We start from the raw sequence: 22,259 nt of genomic DNA, 5'->3' as shown, positions 1-22,259 counted from the left end.
TGCTTGAAACAACTCATAAAGCACTTATATCATTCCTTAATCAATGATTAGCAAGAATTTTGAATATATATAACTGTTTTAAAAGTATATTATTACAAAATAGCAAAAAAAAAATAATAATTCAAAAGTTAATAATATTTAAAAATTGTAATTAATTATTATTATATAACTTTAGTTTGGTTTTAATTTAAGTCAAACTGAAATTATAAATTAGTAATTACTAAAAACTGAACTGATTTACCAATTTATTATTATTAGTCTAATTTTTTTAATCTTATTTTTATTAAATTATTAATTATAATTATTAAAATAGTTAAAAATATTGTTAAAAATATTATAAAAAGTATTTATTTTTATAATATTTTTTTAAAAAATATTATTTTTATATTAAAACAATTAAATATATTGCAAATAAATCCATTATTTATATTATTAAATTATTAATTAAAAAGTATTAAAATAACAAAAAAATTTTTATTTTTCATTTAATAATTAATTATTTTTTTTTACTATAAAATTGATTCATTAACTGAAAGCTTTATAATTATATTATTATTAATTATAATATTTATTTTATATATATATATATTATTTTTACATTCTTTTATTCTTTTATTTATAAAATTTAATAAAAATAATATTTATAAATACTTTATAAATAAATGCAAAATTATTTTTTATTTTAAAATTTTAATTTAAAATCAAAAACTCAATTTATTTAGTATATATATAATTAATAATAAATTTTAAATAAATTATTAAGCTTAAATTTTTAATTTTTTTTTAGTAAAATATATATATAATTTTAATTTAATTTATAGTTAAACCTATTTTTAATCTTATATTTTTTTATTGCAAATTAAATACTATTATTTTAATTTATATAAGTTATCATCTTATATCAGATATAATTAATTAGCTAATAAACTAATTATATTAGGTTAACTTATATGTTATTTAATTTTTTATAAATAATTCATTCAACCTTTGCAAAAAAAAATTTTCCAACTTATTTACTTGTTTAATGTTACTATTTTTTTATTAGTTCTAATTTTTTCAATTAAAGAATTGAATGCTAAACAATTAATAAATTTTTTTAAAAAAAATGATAATTATATTAATACTTTAATAGTTTAAAAAGTTAATAATAAACTAAACATATGTTGTTAGCATATTGCTAAACTCCAGAATTGGAAAAATCTTCTTGGTTTTTATTTGCTTTATCATTTTGCAAATCAGAATAAAATGATTATATATTATAAAATCAAAAAGTTTCCAATCTTCAATTAGTAATAAGAAAGTTTTCTGTTATCTTAAAAATAATACTGTATTTATACATTCAAAAATTACTTAGAAAATAAAGATATGTGATAATTGATGGATTATGTTGGCAAGACAATTCTAATTTATTTGTCTCAGAAGATTAAGCTTGGAGTAACTATTTAGTATACGCCAGTATTTACAGGACTTTTTACTGGCCTTAGTTAAGATTATATCTGGAGATTATACTGTAAATGGGATAGAAATTCCCAGATACAACTTATTTTATGCTAACAATAATGGGTAGCACCACTGTTAATAGTCATATTTTACATAAAAAATGAGAATGTTCAATTATCATGACACATTTATTCTGCCACTGTTTGCTTACACTCATTGCATAAGCCCAAGATCATTTTCAGATGGTGATTAATGAAGTTTATTAAACTTTTTTTTTTTTGCAAGAACACTTATTTCATCTTTGACGTCTTTCTTTTAACAAGAAATATGGTAGGGCAAGTATAAATATAACCCATTATGTATAATGTATAATAACAAGGATATTTTTTAATCAGATTACAATACTCTGTTAAACATAATTGTAAAATCGATGATCGGCGCATGTAGCCGAATATTTTGACATACCGATATATATTGATATAACAAAAAAATTTTATTTCTCATTGTACGAGAGTATAAATATCGGTATAATTTGTCATGACGATATTTATTTTCATATGAACCCTGACATATTATACATATCATTATATCGGAGTATTGTTTAGCGAACCATTGTAAATTGGACATTAAGTATAAAAAAAAAAGGTCTACTCGAATGCGAAATGATTTCAGTCTCAAAGTAAAGTAACGGTTAAATGGTCTTTATTGAATGTGTTTATGTAAATGTTCTACAGGATACAATAATAACTTTTTTAAGTATCGGTGAAGTTAGTCATAGTTGATTGTATATTTGGGAATATATTTGGATATAATCGTAAAGTGAAAAGTGGAAAAGTAATTTTATTTTTAGTTCTTTTATAATCACTCAAATAGACTATTTTTAATTAATTATACGATACAAAGATTCTATACGCCCGCTTTATGGTTTTTGATTCGAGCAACCATTTGCAGACGAACGAATGGCATTAAGATTTAAGAATAGCACTTTAGACATTGATTGTTAAAAAACGCTTTTAATTCGACTTTCAATTGCTTTAAAAAAAATATTTTTTTAATCTGTTTGTATAATCCGCTTAGGAACTATTAATTATAATGAGGCACTTCGTGAGAAATCTATATTTGTGCGCGCGTAATGTATTATAAAGTGACATCTCTGTTTTTAGTCAATACATATTTCTTTCTGTAAAAAAGACGGCTACCATAAAACTCGTGTATCAACAGACCAGCTATGCCAAAAATTTATAAAAAAAAAAGGTTTTCGGGAAGGAAGAAAAGTTCGGCTTTTTGTCAATATTAGACTTGAAGATAGAATGTCTGGTGCTATCTCCCTGTTGATCCATTACTTCGTGAAAAAATTATTATCCTAATCATGTGTAGCAAGAGAAATGAATTCTCGGCGTTTCCAATTACGGAGAAGAACATGGTTTGATTGTTTAAAATTTTGTATAGTTACCGTTGTATTTATTAGAACATCAAAAGTGATTGAGGTTTAATATACTATTATTTTGAATTAGCTATTTGGTTACTTGCACCTATCTTCGTGAGTTGACTTATTCTTTTTACCGTAATTCTAATTATAGGCTCTAAAAAAAATATATATATATATATTTTTACATTTATACAATCTTGTACCTTGATCAGCTAAAATATTATGCACGTGTTTATGAAAAATTTTAGATCAGCGGACATCAATACATCATCTCCGCCAGCTAATAATGTTTGATCATTACAATTTTTTATACGATCTCTGTAGATAAATCTATTGTTTGATTGTGTCATAATTTTTATACTCTAACTATAACTTATAAAAGGCCTCTCTATCCAAAAAATTTTAATTTTTTAAAAAAACTCTTTTCTTTTTCTATCGTCCCTCACTTGTTTCGTTCCTTTGTCTTTTGTCTTTTCTATTTCTACTTCATACCTTCCTTTCTCAAAAAGCTCTTGTTAAAAATATTTAACCTTATTTTTTTTTATATGTATATTTTGTTAAGTCGTTAAGATACCTCTTACACACTCTCTCCCTTGGTGCGGTATAGTGGTTAGGGCATAGCCTTAACTCATCCTTAGTATGATTTATAGATGAAAGTAAAACAAGGTAAGAGACCTGTTCCTTACTGATAACACATGCGTCATCTCAGGATACCGAATCATTATAATTTAATGGTTAAATTATAATGAGGGTGCCGCAAAATCTTCTCTTACATGGCAGGACCATGATAAGGATCCATACTTTATTGGAGGTTGGAGGAAAGTATGTTAAGTGGGGTGGTAAGTATCTGATTGGCGGTCCCTAATAAGGGTGACGTTAAATTCCTTAATTCCTATTCGTTTTCTTGATGACAGCTATTTATAAATTACCTTTTTTACTAATTGTCGTTACAGTGACCCGTGTTACTTATACATCGGTGTTCTTTTGATTTTGTAGGTATTTTTCGGTAGATCCAAAGTCTATTCAGTTCAATGTATCAATAATTTTAATAATAGAAAGTTCTGAACTGCAGCTTTTTTTTTGAATATAATTAGAATAAGTAAGGAGATAAGAATATTTTCGCGATGAATTTTTGATTATAAACTGCGTCAGTTGATTAAAATGTTTAAACCGCGTTATATATATTCAAATATAGCAAAAAGAGTTGTCTACATATTCATAAATATTGTATATTATAATGCTTTGAAAAGAATAAATTAAATTTTAATATCTGTATTACTATTTTGTGTACCTTTCACTATATTTTTTATTTTTTAACCTATAGAACAAAAATATTAGCAATTTATCCATAAATTGCTACATTCTTTCACAGACGATATCTACGATAAATAATAACAGTTTTGCCCTGTCTTTTTATATTATGTTAAAAGACCCGCAATAATATATTTTCAATAAGGTAGGATGATGGCGTTCATACGAAAATTTTGATTTTAACGAAATGTTCCCAATTTCCTAATTTAATGTTGGAACTCGAGAAAGAAGCATTATCATTGACAGCGGATTAATTAGGCCAGAATACCCAACTGATTAAATGTTTTTTATCTTGTTTTGAAATTTGTACATAATTGTTTCATTAAATACTTGAAATAAGAAAATCATTCCTTTTTATTAATTATTTCTCACAACTTTGGGGTAAAGATAATCTTACACTGGGGTCATTGCTACTACGCCATGGCTACTGCGCATAATTGATTTCGCAGCATGACATGTGTTGCTGCGGGTCTGTGGTTGCTCAATAATAATTAACACTGCATAAAATACGTCAATGGGTCGAGAGGCACAGTACTTTATATGCAGTGCAAACAATGACTCAAGATTCATCGCATTCAATTGGTAATTAATTAATTAGAAAGTAAAATTTTTATGGGTTTATTTGCAAAACAATTAAAAAAAAAAACATTACTGTTTTTGACTTTTGTTGTTGGTGTGATATGACGCAGATGAAAATGATATGTTCTGTACTACATATAACTTCATAAATAATTTCAGAAGTAAAATTTCTTTATGCAAAGTAAATCCTATATATGTTCATAATTGCGATTTTAACTGTTAATTTAAAAATTCAATTCAAAGAAAATTTAATTTTTAAACGGAGTTACCGGATCTGAAATCCATCATCCTTTTTTTTTTAAAAAAAAAAAATGAGCAAACTCATGATGAAACATCCCTTCTAAGATTACAAATGTAAAACTTTTAATATTTTATGAAAATTAATCTATCGGAGTAATTTAAACGATTTAAAATTTTGAAACTCTTAATCAAATCTTTTTTTTTTTAAATGAAGTAATATGAACATCCTTTATAAAGATTACAAATGTAAAAAAGGTTAAAAATATTGGTTAAGTAATAAAATTTGTTTTTAATTATTATTATTATTATTGTCAAAATGTAACTAAATAAAATATTAAAAAATATATTTCGAACGGATCGGTCCGCTCCCGATTCTAAAAATAGATTTATTTGTCACCACCATCACATCCTTCGCCATAAGTATCTGGGATCAAAATCCTATTTGCCACGCCTTGTGTTGTTCCACGGTCACGTGTTGGGACGTGTTGGGACGTGTTTAACTGGTGAAATCTATTTTTAGAAGCGGGCGGGTGACTCTCGAAACACGTTAAAGAATTCTAGCCACAGCCACAGAAACAACGTGGGACAAAATTTTAAGTTGACAATCGAAACCAAAAATGGTAAAAGATGACCAAATCAAGATTTCAACAATGGTGATGACATCAAAATAATAGAGTATCCGGCCGAAATTTTTTTACACAATACTACGATCACTGAGCCACGATCAGATTTAGTAATTAATTACCAAATTAGGATAACGTACACGATAATGTACTGGGGCTGACAAATTGTCACGATTCTTTAATTTTATGCGGATATTACTTGCATTTTTAGAAAAAAAAAATCGCAATTTTTTGGGGATTAACACGGAAAAATAATATTTTTTTTTCTGTTTTCGTTTTCTGAATTACGAAATTCCTTCCTACGGAAGTTAAACTAATGTACATCATATATTATGTTCTAAATAGGCAATTAATTGAATTAATTATTCGAAAATGGATTGACTTAAAAAAGATTATAGGACATTTATTACTGCATATGTTACAGTATACATTAAACAAATAATGTTGTTATATATTTTATTATATTGAATATGTTCGATCAAAGTTTAATCACACCATAAATGTGATAACAAATGTTGTCACATTCTCTAAGCAAGCGAGCGAAATCAAAAATGTGATATTTAAGGGGTTATCGTCGGAATAAAATATTAATCGCGCTATAAAAACTAATTGTCATAAAAATTGTACATAGCATAGGTCATAAGACATAATCAAATTTTTTTTTTTCCTAGAATATATAATAATTATTTGTAATCCTAATAAAGAATGTTATCTGCAATAACTCTATTAACTCAATTTAATTAATGGAATTTTTTTTTCTTTCTTTTTTCTTTTTTAATCCAATCATTTTATTGAAGAGTTGATTACTTAATGTAAATTTTATAAGAACAAAAAAAAGACAATACCATTTTTTAAATTTTAAACCTAAATCAATAGCGGAGTTATAAACATAATTATTGTGCTGACTTTGTTAGCTTTGCAGAGTAGAGTTCTTCATATCCAAAAGAGTCTAAATATTTAAGAAATTATTTTATTTATTAGCCAATGTGACACGATGTACAATTAGCCACAAAAGCCTCACGTGTTAATTACATTGTCTCCGGAAATAGATGCATGATGTAGATCATCTAGTATTAATAAGGATGGCGGATGACCAATTAAATAATTCGTAAATAAAGTTCTACACAAGCTCTAGATGCTATTCTTTACATTAATAATATTATTACTATTTACATTATTTACCCCTATTTATGGCTCAATAACCTTCTTAAAATGCCATTGTCACACGAGTTTGTGGACATTTTCTCAACCGGATTCGTATTCCGGAATTAACATATATATATCATGTTAACTACTTTGTAATACAATCAACAAAACAAATCTATTTTCAAGATATTCTTTGAATGGTAAATAAAAATATTTCTATTTGATTTTCTTTGTGTATTAAAATGAAAAACATGAAACACAGTTACATGTGAAAAATTTTGGGTTTACAACTTTACAAATAAATTTAAATACTACTTAACACGGCATTTATTACTTTAATTGTAATAACCCGTTTTTTAATTAAAGTAATCTCAGTATAATATTATGCATTATTACGAACTAAAATCAATTGGTTTTATTTTTAAAAAACGCCACACACAATATTTACGTGTCAAATTAAATATAGATCTAAAGTATATTGTTCAATATATGAGTAAATATGGCAAGATAATCTAATTCATTTAGTTGATAAAGAAAAGATCTAAGAAATGAAACTATATTCGTAAATTCCTTTATATCATTTTAAACAAGGAATATTATAATGACTTCTCGTTATAGTTATTAATTCATGTAGCAAGTAGAAATATAATGCGTTACGTTATAAACGCATTAATCCGTAAGTTTGTAACAAATCTATTATATATCCTCTAATATCCACTAAAAATTTGGGTTACACGCCACATTGGATTTTCAGTAAACAGCATAAACTGCGGTGTTAGTGATGATCGAAATATAAAAATTCAAAAAAAAAAAAAACTATAATAGACAAACAAATATCATGTGCAGTGTGTTTCATTCAACTTACAAGATCACAAGGTTACTGTTTGATAATAAAAAAGGATTTCTTTTTTCCTAAAATATATAAATATTATATTGACATATATTGACAAAAAAAATTATCATTAACAATTTTAAGCTATTTATAGAGTTTGCCAAGGAAAATTTTCTTTTTATTCTAGAACACGATGTTTTATGTTTCAAAGATAACTATTATATGAAAAGATTAATACTTTTACTAGAAAATTCTGGAATCGTATTAATGCTTCTTATGTTTATGATGTTCATCGCCATTAGAAATTCTCTCTATAATCACTTCCTGTATAATCACAATTTCTTTGATTGATCAATACCAATAATTATTACCTTAAATGATATAACTTTTTGTCATAAAGACTCAAACATTGATAACATAAAAAAAGAAGGATATTCAAGTCTGGCGATAGTTTTCCGGACTGTGAGATTATGTACTTATTTCGCCGCAGATTCAACATAAAACTTTGTTGGATAATTTTGGATTAAACCTGAAAAATTCCACTTTCACTTTTTTGGATTTCGTGTAACCATTCGAATAAGTATAATTTTTTTATTATTGGCTCCTTTAGTCGGAGATAAAATTATTTATGAAATTATTTATGAAAAGTGTTTAAATATTGTCATATTAAGGATATTCTTATTTCCGAATATGTTTATTTTAAAAATATATTAACTATTATAAATTTTTTTTTTTACTTTATAACAATATAAAAACCGGAGTTTTATTTGTAATAATTATTAAGTGACACAAGCCACTTTTTTTTACAAGCCATTGATATATTGATATTAAAAAAAAAAAATGATATAAGAGCTAACAATTTTTTCTCAGAATTTCAAATCTTTATAACTTAAACTTTCGCGAAGAAATCTTCATTCAAATACGAAAAAATTTATAATAAATCATCCTTTTATTTTTTAATTTTATTTCTTTTCTTTTTTTCTTTATTATTTATAAACATTACAAGTTTTATCTTTTAAGTGTCATTTTTTTTTTTATGATTATATATGGTTTTATTTTTTTTATATATTTTTTTATTTTATCCGTAAAATTTCTTTTAAATTGCAGAATTTAATAATTTAGTTATTTCTTAACAAGATACTTATTAAAATTATGGAACAAAATGTTGAAGTTATTACATCTGTAATTCAACAAGGGGGAGGGGATTCAGACGAATCATGGGAAGATCAATCCGCTCCTGAAATTTCTTCTCGTCCACAAAAGAAGAAAAGAGGGAAAATATCTTCAAATGCATGTAATAAATGTAAACGTGATAAAAAAAAATGTGATGGAAATTATGCGATACAATCATCTTGTACTTATTGTCTCGATCATAATGAAAAATGTACTTATCCTGAACCTGGAAGAAGAAGACCAAAAAATAATCCAGATTTAATTGAAAATAATTTACAAGATGAAAGTATAGAAAATACCTTGATAAGTTTGACAAGATTTTTTTCTAATTTATCACATGCTAATCAAGTTAATAATATATTTAAAGATCAATTTTTTCAGTTATTCGTACATCCTACAACTTCTATTGAACAATCATTATTATTGAGAAAATTATGGAATTTAATGAATAATAATCCAAATGATAGTAGATTTAGTATTGATAATTTAAATACAATCTTTATAACTTTAACAATACTCATACAAAATAGAGAAGTTACAGTTCAACAATATTTTTGGGAACGTATTCGTCAAATTGTTGTAGGAGATGATAATAATAATAATAATGATCAAAATATGAATTGTTCCACTTCTTCTTCTTTACCAGTTATTGAATCTTCTTCTATCTTACCTTATAATGTTTCTAATAATTCAATTGAACAAACTTTTTCTGCAACAACTACACCTCAACCTGAAGAAGATGATACAATTTTATCATCACAATCTTTCATGGACTTTTTTAATTATTTAATGCAGGATGATAATTCAACAATAATTCCATATGATAATAATTCGGATAGTTTTCAACAATCTTCTACAATTCAATTAGATGATCATGCACAATTTTTTAATTCTTTGTTAGAAAATAGTCATGAAAATGAATCGATTCCTTCACCTCAACAATCAATACAAGAAGATTCTTCAAATCGTGAAGAAACTAAAAGACAAAATGAGCAAACACAATCGTCTCCAATAATTGTTCAGGAGAAAGAAGAGTTAGGACCAAAATCTAAACAATCAAAAGTAGCAAATCCTACAGAAAATCGTGTAAAGAAAAGAAAGGCTAGTGTTCAAATTAATGAACCAACTGGATCGACATCGACTACATCAACTCGAACAATTAAACAACGTAAAACCAAACAAACTTCGTATTCGGACCGTGTACACATTATGTATAGACCGGTTAAACCCGACTCCAAAACTAGTTTTGTATTTCATAAAGAAGATCCAATGGACAATTCCGTTACATTAAATTTATTTGACAATCAACAAAATTCTTTTCAAGGAGGCAATCAATATATGGCAACAATTTCATCGGCACAATCACAATATCAACAACAACAACAACGACAAATGAACTTAACTTTTGAACAATGGAATAATGTCAATAGTAATAACTCTCGAAAATCTTTAACACGTGAACGAGAACAAACTCCACAAGATGAAAGCAGAATTTCTCTTTTCAATGAATTAGGTCAAACCGAACAATTACCTTATTATATTAATTCTACTTCAAATGATATTTCTACAGATAATGAAGTGAATTTAATTTTGGGTATAGAAGAAGATCATAACGAACAATTGTAAATAATTATAATTGTCAAATTTATTATCGAATTTATTATTTATTATCCCATAACAGACATAACGCATTGTATTATAAATAACTACTAACTAAATATTAGGAATTTTTTTTTATGGCGTAATAAAATTTATTGTTTATATAATTAAACATTATTACGGTTTATACTTTGCATAAGCTTTTTTATAAATCTAAGTAAAATATTAATCGCTATATTAATCGCTAAGTTACGGATAATCGTTTTTTGAGTTTTGTAATCGTAATTAAAAATTGTATGAAAAATTTTTCAAACTTTAAGATATTTTAAGAATATATAAGATTAATTCAAAATTAAGATTAAAGAAATAAACTAAATCAATTTAAGCATATCAATAAAAGTCTCTTAGTAATTGATAATCGAATTATTATTAATATCCGCTAATCTGCGGCAATAACCGGATGACGTAAGCAATAATTTTCTTACTATGAATGACGTCATAAAGAGGAAAATGATGAGATTTAAAGAATTTCTTTTTTGCGAATCTTTTTGTTTACTATATCAGTATTTCGAATAAAATGAAGAAATGAAATCTTTCTCCTTCTCATTCAAAAAGAAAAAAAAACAAATTCATCTTTTTCTTTCCATTTTTTGCCTGATTCGGAGTCATTATTCCAATAATGATGATTTCCAAATATAGCATAATTCATGAATATCATGAATATATTGTTCTTGTTTGTTTATTATTATTATTTATTTATAATTATAATTATTATAACCAGTTGATTAACTGGATTTCTTAAAATAAATTAAATAAATTCATCATTTTCTTAAATTAGATTGTGATATTATCTGGAATATTCTTTGTTTTCAGTGAAAAACGGCTGCAACAATAGTTTATTCATTGATTTCGATCATGCACGCAAAATTGTTGACTTTCTTTTTTTAGAACATCTATTTTTGACGTGTAAGCCACTGTGGCAATATCAGATGATCTCAAATAAGCCTATAAATAGAATCTTAATGAAGGGAAATGTCAATAAGGGAAATATCAATTAATGAGATATCATTAATAGAATATCATTAATGGATTATCATTAAGGGAATATCATTAAGGGAAGGAATATCATTAAGGATGGAATATCATGAAAGGAAGGAATATCATTATAGGAATATCATTAAGGGAATTTCAATAAAAATCGTACTAAACAAATTGAAGAGTCGATTTTAACGGAATTTGAAGGAAGCTTTTATTTGTTTTTTTTTATTCAAATTAATTTGTACATATTTAATAAATAATTACATTCAGTTAACCTCCTTGGTCTCCTTAATTTGTGCCTCCCTTTTTTTTACTCCTACTGTTTCTCTGATATATAATTATGACGAAAGAAAATGTAATTCATTTTGTTTGGATTCCTGATACGTGTTTTTTTTAACTCCTTCACTTGCTCGTGTTATTTGTTATTTCACATGGAAGGATTTTTGTTTAGAATGGAAATAAATTAATTAAAAATTTATTAATGAATTTATAATAAATTTTTTACAATTATTCGTTCTTGTTCGCTAAAAATTAACTTTGTTGTAACATTAGCTTGTGTAACAATAATCCCCCCTTCACCCTGTATATCACGATCCACTCCTTATTTGAATAAACAATAAATTTCTCAAGCCAGTTTTTGGCTTAGAATGGCTAATAATAATATATTATTATTGGTTATAATACCTGAAAATTTAGATTGGTTAGATCTATTGTAAATAAATATTCGGATATTTATCGATATCTAATAAATTTACTGTATCAAATGTAAATTAAGATGAAGATAGTCGAGTTTGAAAAATTATTATATAAAAAAAAATTCAGAAATATTTTAAATCTAATTGGCTATAATAAACGAAGAAGAAAAAATTTTATTATATAAAAAAAAAATTCAGAAATATTTAAATCTAATTGGCTATATAATAAACGAAGAAGAAAAAGAAGAATCAAATCAAACATAATTCTATTTGCTCTATATTACTGATACAAAAAAAAATTTTTTTCTTCTCTAGAAATAAAATTTTTTTTTTTACTTTTTACAAATGAATAAAAGTAAATAATTAACTCTTCCCATTTCCCTAATTAATACACCATGTTTTTACATCTTGCGTATTGGGGTTACCTTTAAAAGGTTCATGAGCTTCTTGATTTCGATTAATTCGATTTTCTCTTAATCTTTTACGATCTTTTGATTTTTGCGCGTTAATTTTTTGACACTCTTTGATACATTTCACTAAATCTTCTTTATCATCCCTTGAAAGATTTTCGCGCCTATTTTGTCTATTCTCAGATAATGGACATGCTAACAATCGAAAACAAGAATATTATTTACATATATCTGATATTAAATAAAAATATATATATATATATGTGTATTCATGATATTTTACCTCCAGATACACCATAATTAACAAATCTTTCTTTAATAAACTTGGTTTCAATATCATAACATTCTTCATATACACTCACACCAGACATTTCTATAACTTCCTCTTCTTCAACTGTAATCTCTTCATTTGATAAATTTTCAAATATGTTCACGTGATCCATTTGGTCCTTACGATCCTTGTGATCCCTGTTTTCTTCTATCATTTCATCTTCAATCATTTCTTCGTCTTCTTCCATATCATTTTTAATATAAAATATTTGATCTCCATCACCTAAAGTATCCATAACATTCCATTCAAACATATTTTCAATCATTTCGCTAAAATCATCATAAGATATAACCTTATTTATAATATCATGTTCATTATTAAAATCTTCTTCAGAGTAAGAAGGTGAATATAAAGTGAAAATTACTGGATTTTCATGTGATTTAAAAGGAGAATGAGGATAATGTGTTGAGGGAGGCAACATTTTTTTTTTTGTTTATTTATTTATTTATTATTTTTTTTTTTTTCTTCTCTCGAAAAGATGTAGGGAAATGTGGGAAAGAAAAACAAAAATTTTTTAAGATTGATAAAATTCTTATCGACAATCACGGCAATCATTTATATAACCTTTGAGGGTTTTTTTAAAAAATCCGCACGTTACAATACACCAAATTGGTAAATGATGGTGTGTAAATTTATCTTTACCGAAACCAAATAAAGTTAAATAATGACGTGAAAATTTGAAATTTACAAAATAATATTTTAAACTTAATTAAATTTCTTTTTTTGGTAAACACGTAAATTATTATTTCAAATATCGTTATTTGTCATTTGTTAAATATCGTCATTTGTTAATATCGTATTATCGTATACTACCGTCTATTATCTGTTATAACGTAATTACCGTTGTCTATTATAAATCCGTTGTCTGTTATAATACCGTTGTCTATTATAATACCGTTGTCTATTATAATACCGTTGTCTAATTATAATACCGTTGTCTATCTATTATAATACCGTGTCTTATATGTCTTATAATACCGCTATTATAATTCCATTGTCTAATACCGTTGTCTTATAATACCGCTGTTAATTCCCGTTGTCAAATTTTAATATAACTTGTAATATTTCGAAAATTCCGATCAGAATTTTTTTTATACATAATACGCTCACAGTTAAAAATAAAAGAATCATTCCCTGTAAAAGATTTTATCTAGATAATTTCGTTATATCTTCATATTATTGAACCCCCATACGAATAAAAAAATATAATAACGTACTCTGGACCATCTACTGTATGTATAATATATATAATAGATTTTTTTTTTTTTATTCTTTTAAACACTAGAAATTCAATCAATATTTAGTTGATATTCAATACAATATATACAATATTTAATTAATATTCAATATTCAATATACAGTCAATATTTAATAATCGAATATTCAATCCTTATATTCAATCATTTACACTTTTCAATAATAACATTTCTAATAGATTGTTTTGCTCTTAATAAATTCTCTTGAGTAAAACTATCATGTTCTTCACAATAAAAATAATTTAAAGTACCACCACAATAATCAATAATTTTATCTAAATGCTCATTACTAAAACATTTAAATTTTCTAAAATCTAAAATTTTTAATCGATTTGATTCGGATCGATTAAAATTACATCTTTTCAAAAAAGTATTTAAAGAATTTGGATTAAAATACCAATCTAAATTAAATCTAAAAGTAAAAACTTTTTCTCCCATCACTTTCCCAATTTCACAAAGAAAATTATCAGCTGTCATAGGTTTCATATTTAAATGTAAATCATCTAAATCATCATTATTTCTTCCATCATAAATATGAATTTCTCTTAAAAGATTTGCTGATTTTACTATAGAAATAACAATCATCCATCTCATATTAATTCCTATAGTTAATTTAGTAATATTTGAAAAATAATGTGTAAAATCTTCTAAATCTGTCAAAGTATCTAAATTAAATAATTCTAAAGAATGAATTGAAGTAGAAGCTTGTTGTAATAAAATTTCTATTTTATTAATTTCAATATTTGATGATTTAATAAATAAAAATTGAAGTTTTTTAAAAGATTGAATATCATCTAATAATTGTAAATTATAATAATAATAATAATTATCATGATCAAATTCTTCATATAAAGATGGAATAAAATTTAAAGGATAAATATCTTCAATATCACAATCAACAAATGATAATTTTTTAAGATTATAAAATTTTGATAATAATTCCAAAGGAAATTTATAACCAAAATTAATTTTTGAAAGTACCAATTCAATTAAATTTTCTTTATGAATCATTAAATTATTCCATAAATCAATAATTTCATTTTTTGTATAAAATATTGGATTATATTGAATTAAAATTTGTTTTAAATTTCTTTGTGATTTTATCAAATTTATAATATCTTTTAATGGTATAATAAAATTATTATCAATATTATTATTGTTGTTGTTATTATTATTATTATTATTATCATCATTATTATTGTTATTATTAGAATTTTCTTTTACTTTTAATCGAATTTCTAATTGTCGTATATCTTTAGAAATTTTTGAAGTAAAAGAAATAAATCCTGATGATGATGATGATGAAAATGTTTCTGTTCCACATTTAAAAATTTGTAAATTTGATAATTTTGTTTCAGCATTTGGTAATTGATAAATATCAAGGTATCGTCCAATATATTGATCAATTCCTTTAATATAAGTTGAACTCGTAAAAAAATATTCAATTAAAATTCTTGTTATAGATTCTACAACTTCAATTAGAACTTCATTATTCTCTTCATTATAAAGATATATCTTAAATTTTGGTGTTTCTTTTATATTCTTTAATTTCGCCCATTTTACAACATTATTTTTAATATTTTGAGTAGAAATATAACGTAAAAAATTTGGATAATTAAATAATGGTGGTTTGGATATTTCTTGAATTCCAATAAAATTTTGTATATCTTGAGGAAGACAAGTTAAGTATGTATTAATAAGGTAAAGATTGGAATTAAAATTGATTTTATTCTTTGTTCTTAAAGATTCAAAAGGGTTTTCCCAAAGTTTTGATATAAGCGAATAACACCAATATTTATTAATAAGTATACATGAATATTGAGAGTTTAAATCATTACTCAAATATTTAAATATTCTTTCAAGACAAAGTTCAGGTAAAGAAGCTGCGGCCATAACTCAAAAAGTATTAAAAAAACGAGAAGAGAGTGTGATAAGAAATTTTTTTTAAAAAAATAATAATACCAACTTATTTTATATTAAAAAAATGTACATCACTTGATGCTATTATAAAAATGGTTCGTACCGTACCACAATAAGCACAATAAGGGTGCATATCCATGTAATTACTATCACATACAATCACAATAAACAATATAATTAAATTTTTACAACCATTCTGTAAACAAGTTTTATGGTGAATGATGCGTGATTCTACATAAGAATACCTTAACCATTTATGTATATTCTATTATTACAATCATTCAATGTATTAGGGTTGGTCTACAATTATATACATTGTTAAGATAATCTCTATTTAAAAATAAATATATATTAAACGATATCTAAACATTTTTAACCAAAGCGGAAGAGGTTAACATGCTCTGTTAAATTCATTATTCCCAATAACAAGATTCGGAATTATCTCTCTCACTTTTTTAACATCATCTCTACACATTCGATGATAACTATTAAAATATAAATGTTTTAATGTCCCTCCACAATGACGAACTACAACTTCAAGATGTTTACTTGAAAAAAATGAGCAATTACTAAATTCCAATCTTTGTAATCTTTTAGCATTACATTGTTTAAAAAATATATCAAGAGAACTTGATTTATAAAACCAATCCATAACCAATCTTATCGTATGAACTGATTCTGGTAAAGCCGTTCCAAGTTTACAAATAAATTCATCAGCTGTATGTTTATAATTAATATCTAATGGTATATAAAATCCTCCATCTTTCAACGTTTCATCATAAATTTGAATTTCTTTTAAATTACTACATGTTGTTATCATAGAAATTATTGATAAAAGAGTTCCTTGATTAATTGATAAAATTAATCTTGTTAATAATATACAATAATTTCTACAAGAATAAATTAATTCACGTAAAACTCTAAAATTTCTTATTTCCAATATACGAATACTATTATTGGCTTGACGAATTAAAGTTTCCAATATATCTGATTGAATAGTTGTCGTTTTGATCGTTAATGATTCTAATTTTTGAAATGATGTTTGACCAACATTTTTATTGGATAATCCAGTAAAGCTACATGATTCAAGTTTAAAATGTTTTAAATTCTCCAATTTGGCCAAATAATAAAGTGGAAATCCACATCCAAAGTTAATCCTATATAATTCAATATGAGTCAAAGTTTTGGTATGTGTACAAAGACTAACCAAAATTATAGGGAACTCAATTGAAGTACATTGAAGTATTATATGTTGTAAATTTTTTTGTGATTCAATAAACTCTGTTACATCTTTAACAGGTGAATTTAAATCATCCGATAAATAATTATGATGTGAACATATGAATCGAATTTCCAAATAATGAATATCATTTGCGATCTTTGAAGCTGATTTGAAAATACCGACTTCCATCAAATCAGGTAAATAAGTTACATTACATTTAAATGTCTTTATCTTTGATAAGTTTGGATTAGCGAATGGGTGATTAAATATGTTGAAAGGACGACATGATAAATCAATTTCATCTATATGTATCGAACAGGAGATAAAATAATCACATAAAGTTTCAACGATAGTCCTCTCATAATCCCTTGTAATTGAATTATCGCAAGTCACGTGTAAATATTTGAATAATGGAAGTTCTTCAATTTTCTTTGATAATATCCATTTGTTAACACTTTTACAAATTGGCGCGATATCAATATATCTCAAATATTTCATATAATTGAATATTGGTGATTTAGTTGTTCCAGAATAAATATTGTCTCTCATATGTTTTGGAAGACAAGAGATATAAACTTCGATAAGTGATCTATGATGTTTTTGATTTTTTTGACCACCGGATCGTATAGTATCAAAGGGATTTTTCCATAGTTCAGATACAGCCATGGTAAACCACAACCGATTAACAAGTATACATGAATGAAGGGTTTTAACATCATCTTCCAATTCTCGAAATATTTGTTCAAGACAAAGCTCAGGTAAATAAACCATCTTGTTAAAATTTTATTAATCTTTTAAAATATATAATAAATATAATAATATCAGAAAGATTTTTTTTAAAATAAGAAAGCACAGGGAGAAAAAAATAACGAATAAAAGAAAGAAAAAAGCTTACTGCTACAACCTTTTTAAGGAGTTACTCAATATAAAAGAGTCTAAGAATGTTAATACTAAATATAGTAAATTCTAATTCCATTTATCTTATTATTGGACGATTTTTTTTTTATAAATATAATATTTGTTATAGGAGTACTACATAAATATTTACGAAATCTTCTTTCAGTAAATGGTAAAAATACCAACAAAGTAGAGAAGAAAAGCAAATAATTGTGAGAAAATCAATTTATATGTTAGACAAGATTTATCAATCTATTTACAATTTCCTTTTCGGAGTTATTCTGTGTATATATATCGGGTTATATTTATTTAGTAGACAGTAAAGTTTTATCTTGTTTGATATATAGTAAATTTCTATACAATTTAATTCAAATGTTCTCATATATTAAAATACTAAAATACAAAAAATAAATAATAATCTTCGTCTGAAAATTATATTAAATAATCTAACTTTATACTATTGAATATGTCTATAATATTCAAATTATTTATATTTAAATTTTTATGCTACAAATGAAAATTCAATAAATTACAAGGTTTAGAAATCAAATTTCTTAACCCAAAAGAATGAATGTCGGTACAAACGACCACATAAAACTTTCAATGAGAGTTGTTTGAAATGGGAATAAGTACTAATTAATAAGAATAATAATTTTGTTAATAAATTTTCGTTTGTTATTTTATTTTTTTTTTAAAAAAAAAACGAAACTTACGTTTTCCACGTCCATTTTGTACATTTTGTAGCGACCATATTGTTTCATTAAGTCTAGCAATCCATTCAGTTTTCTCCTCCCTGTTTTTTGCACGAACAGTATGTGTTCCATTTTTTGTTTTTATTTGAAAGCAATAAGGCAATTCTGAATCCTCATAAGTGTCTTTAACTGACGCGTATCTCAAATCAATTTCACCTTTGTAGTGATATATTCCTTGAAAATCCAAACAAAAAATTAATAGATCATTGAAAAGAAAGTGTACTCGTACATCTTGTAATGATGCGTAACTATTAACTTTTGTTGGCGAAACTTTATAAAGATTTCCTTTATAAATGAACCTTCGTGCAGGATGTACTATGTTATTTGGTAACCCAGTAACTTGTCCTTGAATTTCCAGCACTTTTTGTTGATTTTCTGCGTCTCGTATTCTAAAACATAATTTAATGTAAGAAAATTATTCTAATAAAAATTGTACGAAATTATATTATAACATACTTTTCATTTACTTCATCAGCAATTGCTGAAATTTGATTCACGCATTTCTTTAAATTGTTATAATCTGGATCTGACTCTTCAGTATATTTCAATAGAGCTTCCAACAGTAATTTATAACGTGGAATTCTTTGAATTGGAAGACTTAAAAAAGAATTAAATGGTAATCCTCCTAACTCTGGATTCTGCTGACATTGCTACATGATCATAATCAAAAAGTTAATTGATAATTACAGTATACTTGGAGAATTGCAAAATAAGTACCTGTAAAAATTTTTTGAACTCTTTACTCTCTTTACTAAGTCGTTCCATGGTCGCAATTGCTTGTGGAAAACTTTTAAAGTAGATTGCATACATTTTAAGGTATGGGGCCTACAAATCATAATGATTTAATAAAATATATTAACCAAAAAGATTTTTCTTGAAAAAAAAAAACATACATTTTTTAAAAATATATCGCTAATATGTCGCGTTGGACTCCAATTTATTTTCCTAAATCAAAAAAAAAAACAATTAAGGTTAGTTCATTAAAAATTAATTTTCTATATAGATGATAATTACCTTTCTTCCAATGATTTCAATAATTGCTCGTGTAATTTTAGTAACTGTTCAACATTTCCAAATATGGTCGAAATCTCTTCAATAGTTGCAATGGGTTTTGATAAGATCTTATTTGCAGATCTTTGTCGCATGGGCAATAAGTATATCCTCACAAGTTTCCTTAAACCATCAACATACGTTAATTCTGTGGTAAGGATTTCATTAACCGCTGCTTCACGTTTTCGATTTGCCGCTACTATTTTTATAAAAAAAATAAGTGAAAAAAACCAAATAACCAATATTTAATAAATGTAATCTTTTGTTTTTTTTTGATCAAATATTTAAATTACCTGCACTAGTTGGAACTGGCTTATTAAGTTCAGAATCCTTAGGATCCACAGGATCCTCAGGATCCTCAGGATCGTCATAATAAGAATCAATAATATCACTTGTTTCGAATTCATGTGTATTCGCAATCTGATCATTATCAGGACGTTCATTGTAATTATTATCAATTAATATTCTTGAAGTTTCAGCATGAATTTTTGGACTCATTGGTAACGATGTATATTGTCGAGGATTTGGACCAACAGTATAAGAACGGTTAGTATTTTTTGATGAATCATCCCTTGGAGGTGGATTTATCATATTGGGTCTCCCTTGTAAATTATTATTATTATTATTATTAAAATTATTATTATTATTATAAGATTGTTGTTGAAACATCACTGGAGAATTAATTGGTAGGCCATTTCTTGGAGATGATGGAAGGGAAGGTTTTCTATTTTGTGAATTGGGAGATAAATCTCTTCTACTTGATTCAGGAGTAGAGAATTCATTTTGGATGTACTTTTGTGAGGAATTGGGAGAAGTAGAATATTGTTGTAGATTTGGTGATGGTGGTGTGTATAAATAATTCGCATCTGATGTTCGACGACTGTGACTATATTCTGAACTTTCATATTTTCGATTATTATTAAAAGTAGGTAAGGAATTTCTTGTATCATTATAATCTATGTAATCATCTTCATAATAATCCTCAAAATTATCAGATTTTTGACTGTAAATAGAACTATAATTGCTCATATATCCGGAATCTCCACGTGATGACATTACAACTTAAAAAATAAAATAAAGTTTTTATAAAATTTATAAAATATATGAAAACTCAGAATATTGATGATATATATAGTCCAGAATACTAATTATATAATAAATAATGTAATAATGTTTTTTTTTTACAAGTTTACTATTTATTCTCTCTTCTTTGAACTATTTAATTCTAATTTTGAACCACTTTTAAAATCCAATATTGGGAATGTTCAAATAATAGTTTCTATGTCAAGTCAATAGTTAAGATGAGTAAGTTAAAAGAAATATGAAAAGGAAACATAAATAACTTTTAAAAACAATAACATACTTCTTTTATATACCTGAATATATAGGTGAAAAAGGGAGGGAATCGGAGGCTTTATTTATTAGAAAAAAAAAAGTATTCATTGAATTTATTAAACCATTTGAGCAATACCGCTTTTTAAGGAAAAATGAGAAAAAAAGAAGAAAAAATAATTAAATTAATATTATAAAAAACCCACGTAAAAACTTACCAATTATTTGAGTCAACTCAAAAAAATTAGACGTGGTTTAAATGAAAGACGAAAGGTGGAAGGAGAAAAGATGATAAAAAAAAAAATAAATAAAAATTTTTTTTTATTTATTTTTTAATTAAAATCGTATAATATATTATAGATTGAAAAAGGTTTTTCTTTTAATTTTAGGTTAGCAAAAGTGTAAGGGACTTCATGTCTTCATGTTACACCACAATACAACGTGATGGTAACTAACCTATAACCGATAAACAATCTCAACCTCATGTTTACATAATTGTATTAATTATTTATTACACTGTTCGATTTATTTGGCATCACAAAGGAAGTTTCTCTGGTTGCTTGAATAAAATTTAAAATAGAAAAAAAAAGTTCAAAATCGGAAAAAAGCATGATAGTACTTATCAATGCATTACCATAATATATAAATTATGCAAAACATTTCAATATTTGCATTTAACCAATATGGTGTGTATAATGTATACAACAAATATTAACTCAATATTTTTTCACATAGTTTCTTTAAAGAAAGAAGAGAAAAATTAAAAAAAAATTAAGTTGAAGATCATAATATTTAAAACATTGATTTTTTTGTTTATATATTATATAATAATAAATTTTTAAAAATAATTTTTTCTTATAAATATTATTATTAAAAATAAATAATAATAATTAATATATTTTTTTTGTATTATTTGTATATCCTTGTTTCAATTTAATTTTGTATGAGGGTAATTTATGGTATTTTATTGTAAATCTCTGTTTT

At 25.0% G+C, this 22,259-nt stretch overlaps 5 protein-coding genes across 5 annotated transcripts; 1 reads left to right on the top strand and 4 right to left on the bottom strand.

Moving 5' to 3' along the window:
* The first annotated feature begins 8,580 nt into the window (after nt 1-8,580).
* OCT59_016671 (uncharacterized protein) lies at nt 8,581-11,586 on the top strand. Its single transcript, XM_025315144.2, has one exon. It carries the CDS (start codon nt 8,753-8,755, stop codon nt 10,397-10,399), a length of 1,647 nt encoding a protein of 548 aa, XP_025183491.1. The 5' UTR covers nt 8,581-8,752; the 3' UTR covers nt 10,400-11,586.
* A 658-nt stretch (nt 11,587-12,244) lies between these two features.
* On the bottom strand, nt 12,245-13,340 carry OCT59_016670 (uncharacterized protein). Its single transcript, XM_025315143.2, has 2 exons — nt 12,799-13,340; nt 12,245-12,710 (listed from the first exon to the last, which is right to left on the bottom strand). The coding sequence occupies exons 1-2, from the start codon at nt 13,265-13,267 to the stop codon at nt 12,487-12,489; spliced, it is 693 nt and encodes a 230-aa protein (XP_025183490.2). The 5' UTR covers nt 13,268-13,340; the 3' UTR covers nt 12,245-12,486.
* An 892-nt stretch (nt 13,341-14,232) lies between these two features.
* On the bottom strand, nt 14,233-16,046 carry OCT59_016669 (uncharacterized protein). Its single transcript, XM_025324965.2, has one exon. It carries the CDS (start codon nt 15,993-15,995, stop codon nt 14,247-14,249), a length of 1,749 nt encoding a protein of 582 aa, XP_025183489.1. The 5' UTR covers nt 15,996-16,046; the 3' UTR covers nt 14,233-14,246.
* A 210-nt stretch (nt 16,047-16,256) lies between these two features.
* On the bottom strand, nt 16,257-18,332 carry OCT59_016668 (uncharacterized protein). Its single transcript, XM_025315141.2, has one exon. The coding sequence runs from the start codon at nt 18,013-18,015 to the stop codon at nt 16,414-16,416; it is 1,602 nt and encodes a 533-aa protein (XP_025183487.2). The 5' UTR covers nt 18,016-18,332; the 3' UTR covers nt 16,257-16,413.
* Nucleotides 18,333-18,422: 90 nt separating this feature from the next.
* Nucleotides 18,423-20,999, bottom strand: OCT59_016667 (uncharacterized protein; the record flags this gene model as incomplete). Its single annotated transcript, XM_025315140.2, has 7 exons — nt 18,423-18,773; nt 18,855-19,282; nt 19,350-19,543; nt 19,611-19,718; nt 19,787-19,838; nt 19,908-20,142; nt 20,237-20,999. The coding sequence occupies 7 exons, from the start codon at nt 20,997-20,999 to the stop codon at nt 18,742-18,744; spliced, it is 1,812 nt and encodes a 603-aa protein (XP_025183486.2). The 3' UTR covers nt 18,423-18,741.
* Between the last annotated feature and the right edge of the window lie 1,260 nt (nt 21,000-22,259).

The sequence above is a fragment of the Rhizophagus irregularis genome, chromosome 25 (genome assembly GCF_026210795.1).
Source record: "Rhizophagus irregularis chromosome 25, complete sequence".
Classification (NCBI taxonomy): domain Eukaryota; kingdom Fungi; phylum Glomeromycota; class Glomeromycetes; order Glomerales; family Glomeraceae; genus Rhizophagus; species Rhizophagus irregularis.
This window is presented reverse-complemented; position numbering and strand designations above follow the sequence as displayed.

Bases quoted from the DNA above. Each gene is read 5' to 3' on its own strand.
- OCT59_016671 (XM_025315144.2), top strand. From the start codon at position 8,753: ATGGAACAAAATGTTGAAGTTATTACATCTGTAATTCAACAAGGGGGA.
- OCT59_016670 (XM_025315143.2), bottom strand. From the start codon at position 13,267: ATGTTGCCTCCCTCAACACATTATCCTCATTCTCCTTTTAAATCACAT. The intron at 12,711-12,798 runs GTAAAATATCAT...TTCGATTGTTAG, and splicing joins TAATTATGGTGTATCTGGAG to CATGTCCATTATCTGAGAAT.
- OCT59_016669 (XM_025324965.2), bottom strand. From the start codon at position 15,995: ATGGCCGCAGCTTCTTTACCTGAACTTTGTCTTGAAAGAATATTTAAA.
- OCT59_016668 (XM_025315141.2), bottom strand. From the start codon at position 18,015: ATGGTTTATTTACCTGAGCTTTGTCTTGAACAAATATTTCGAGAATTG.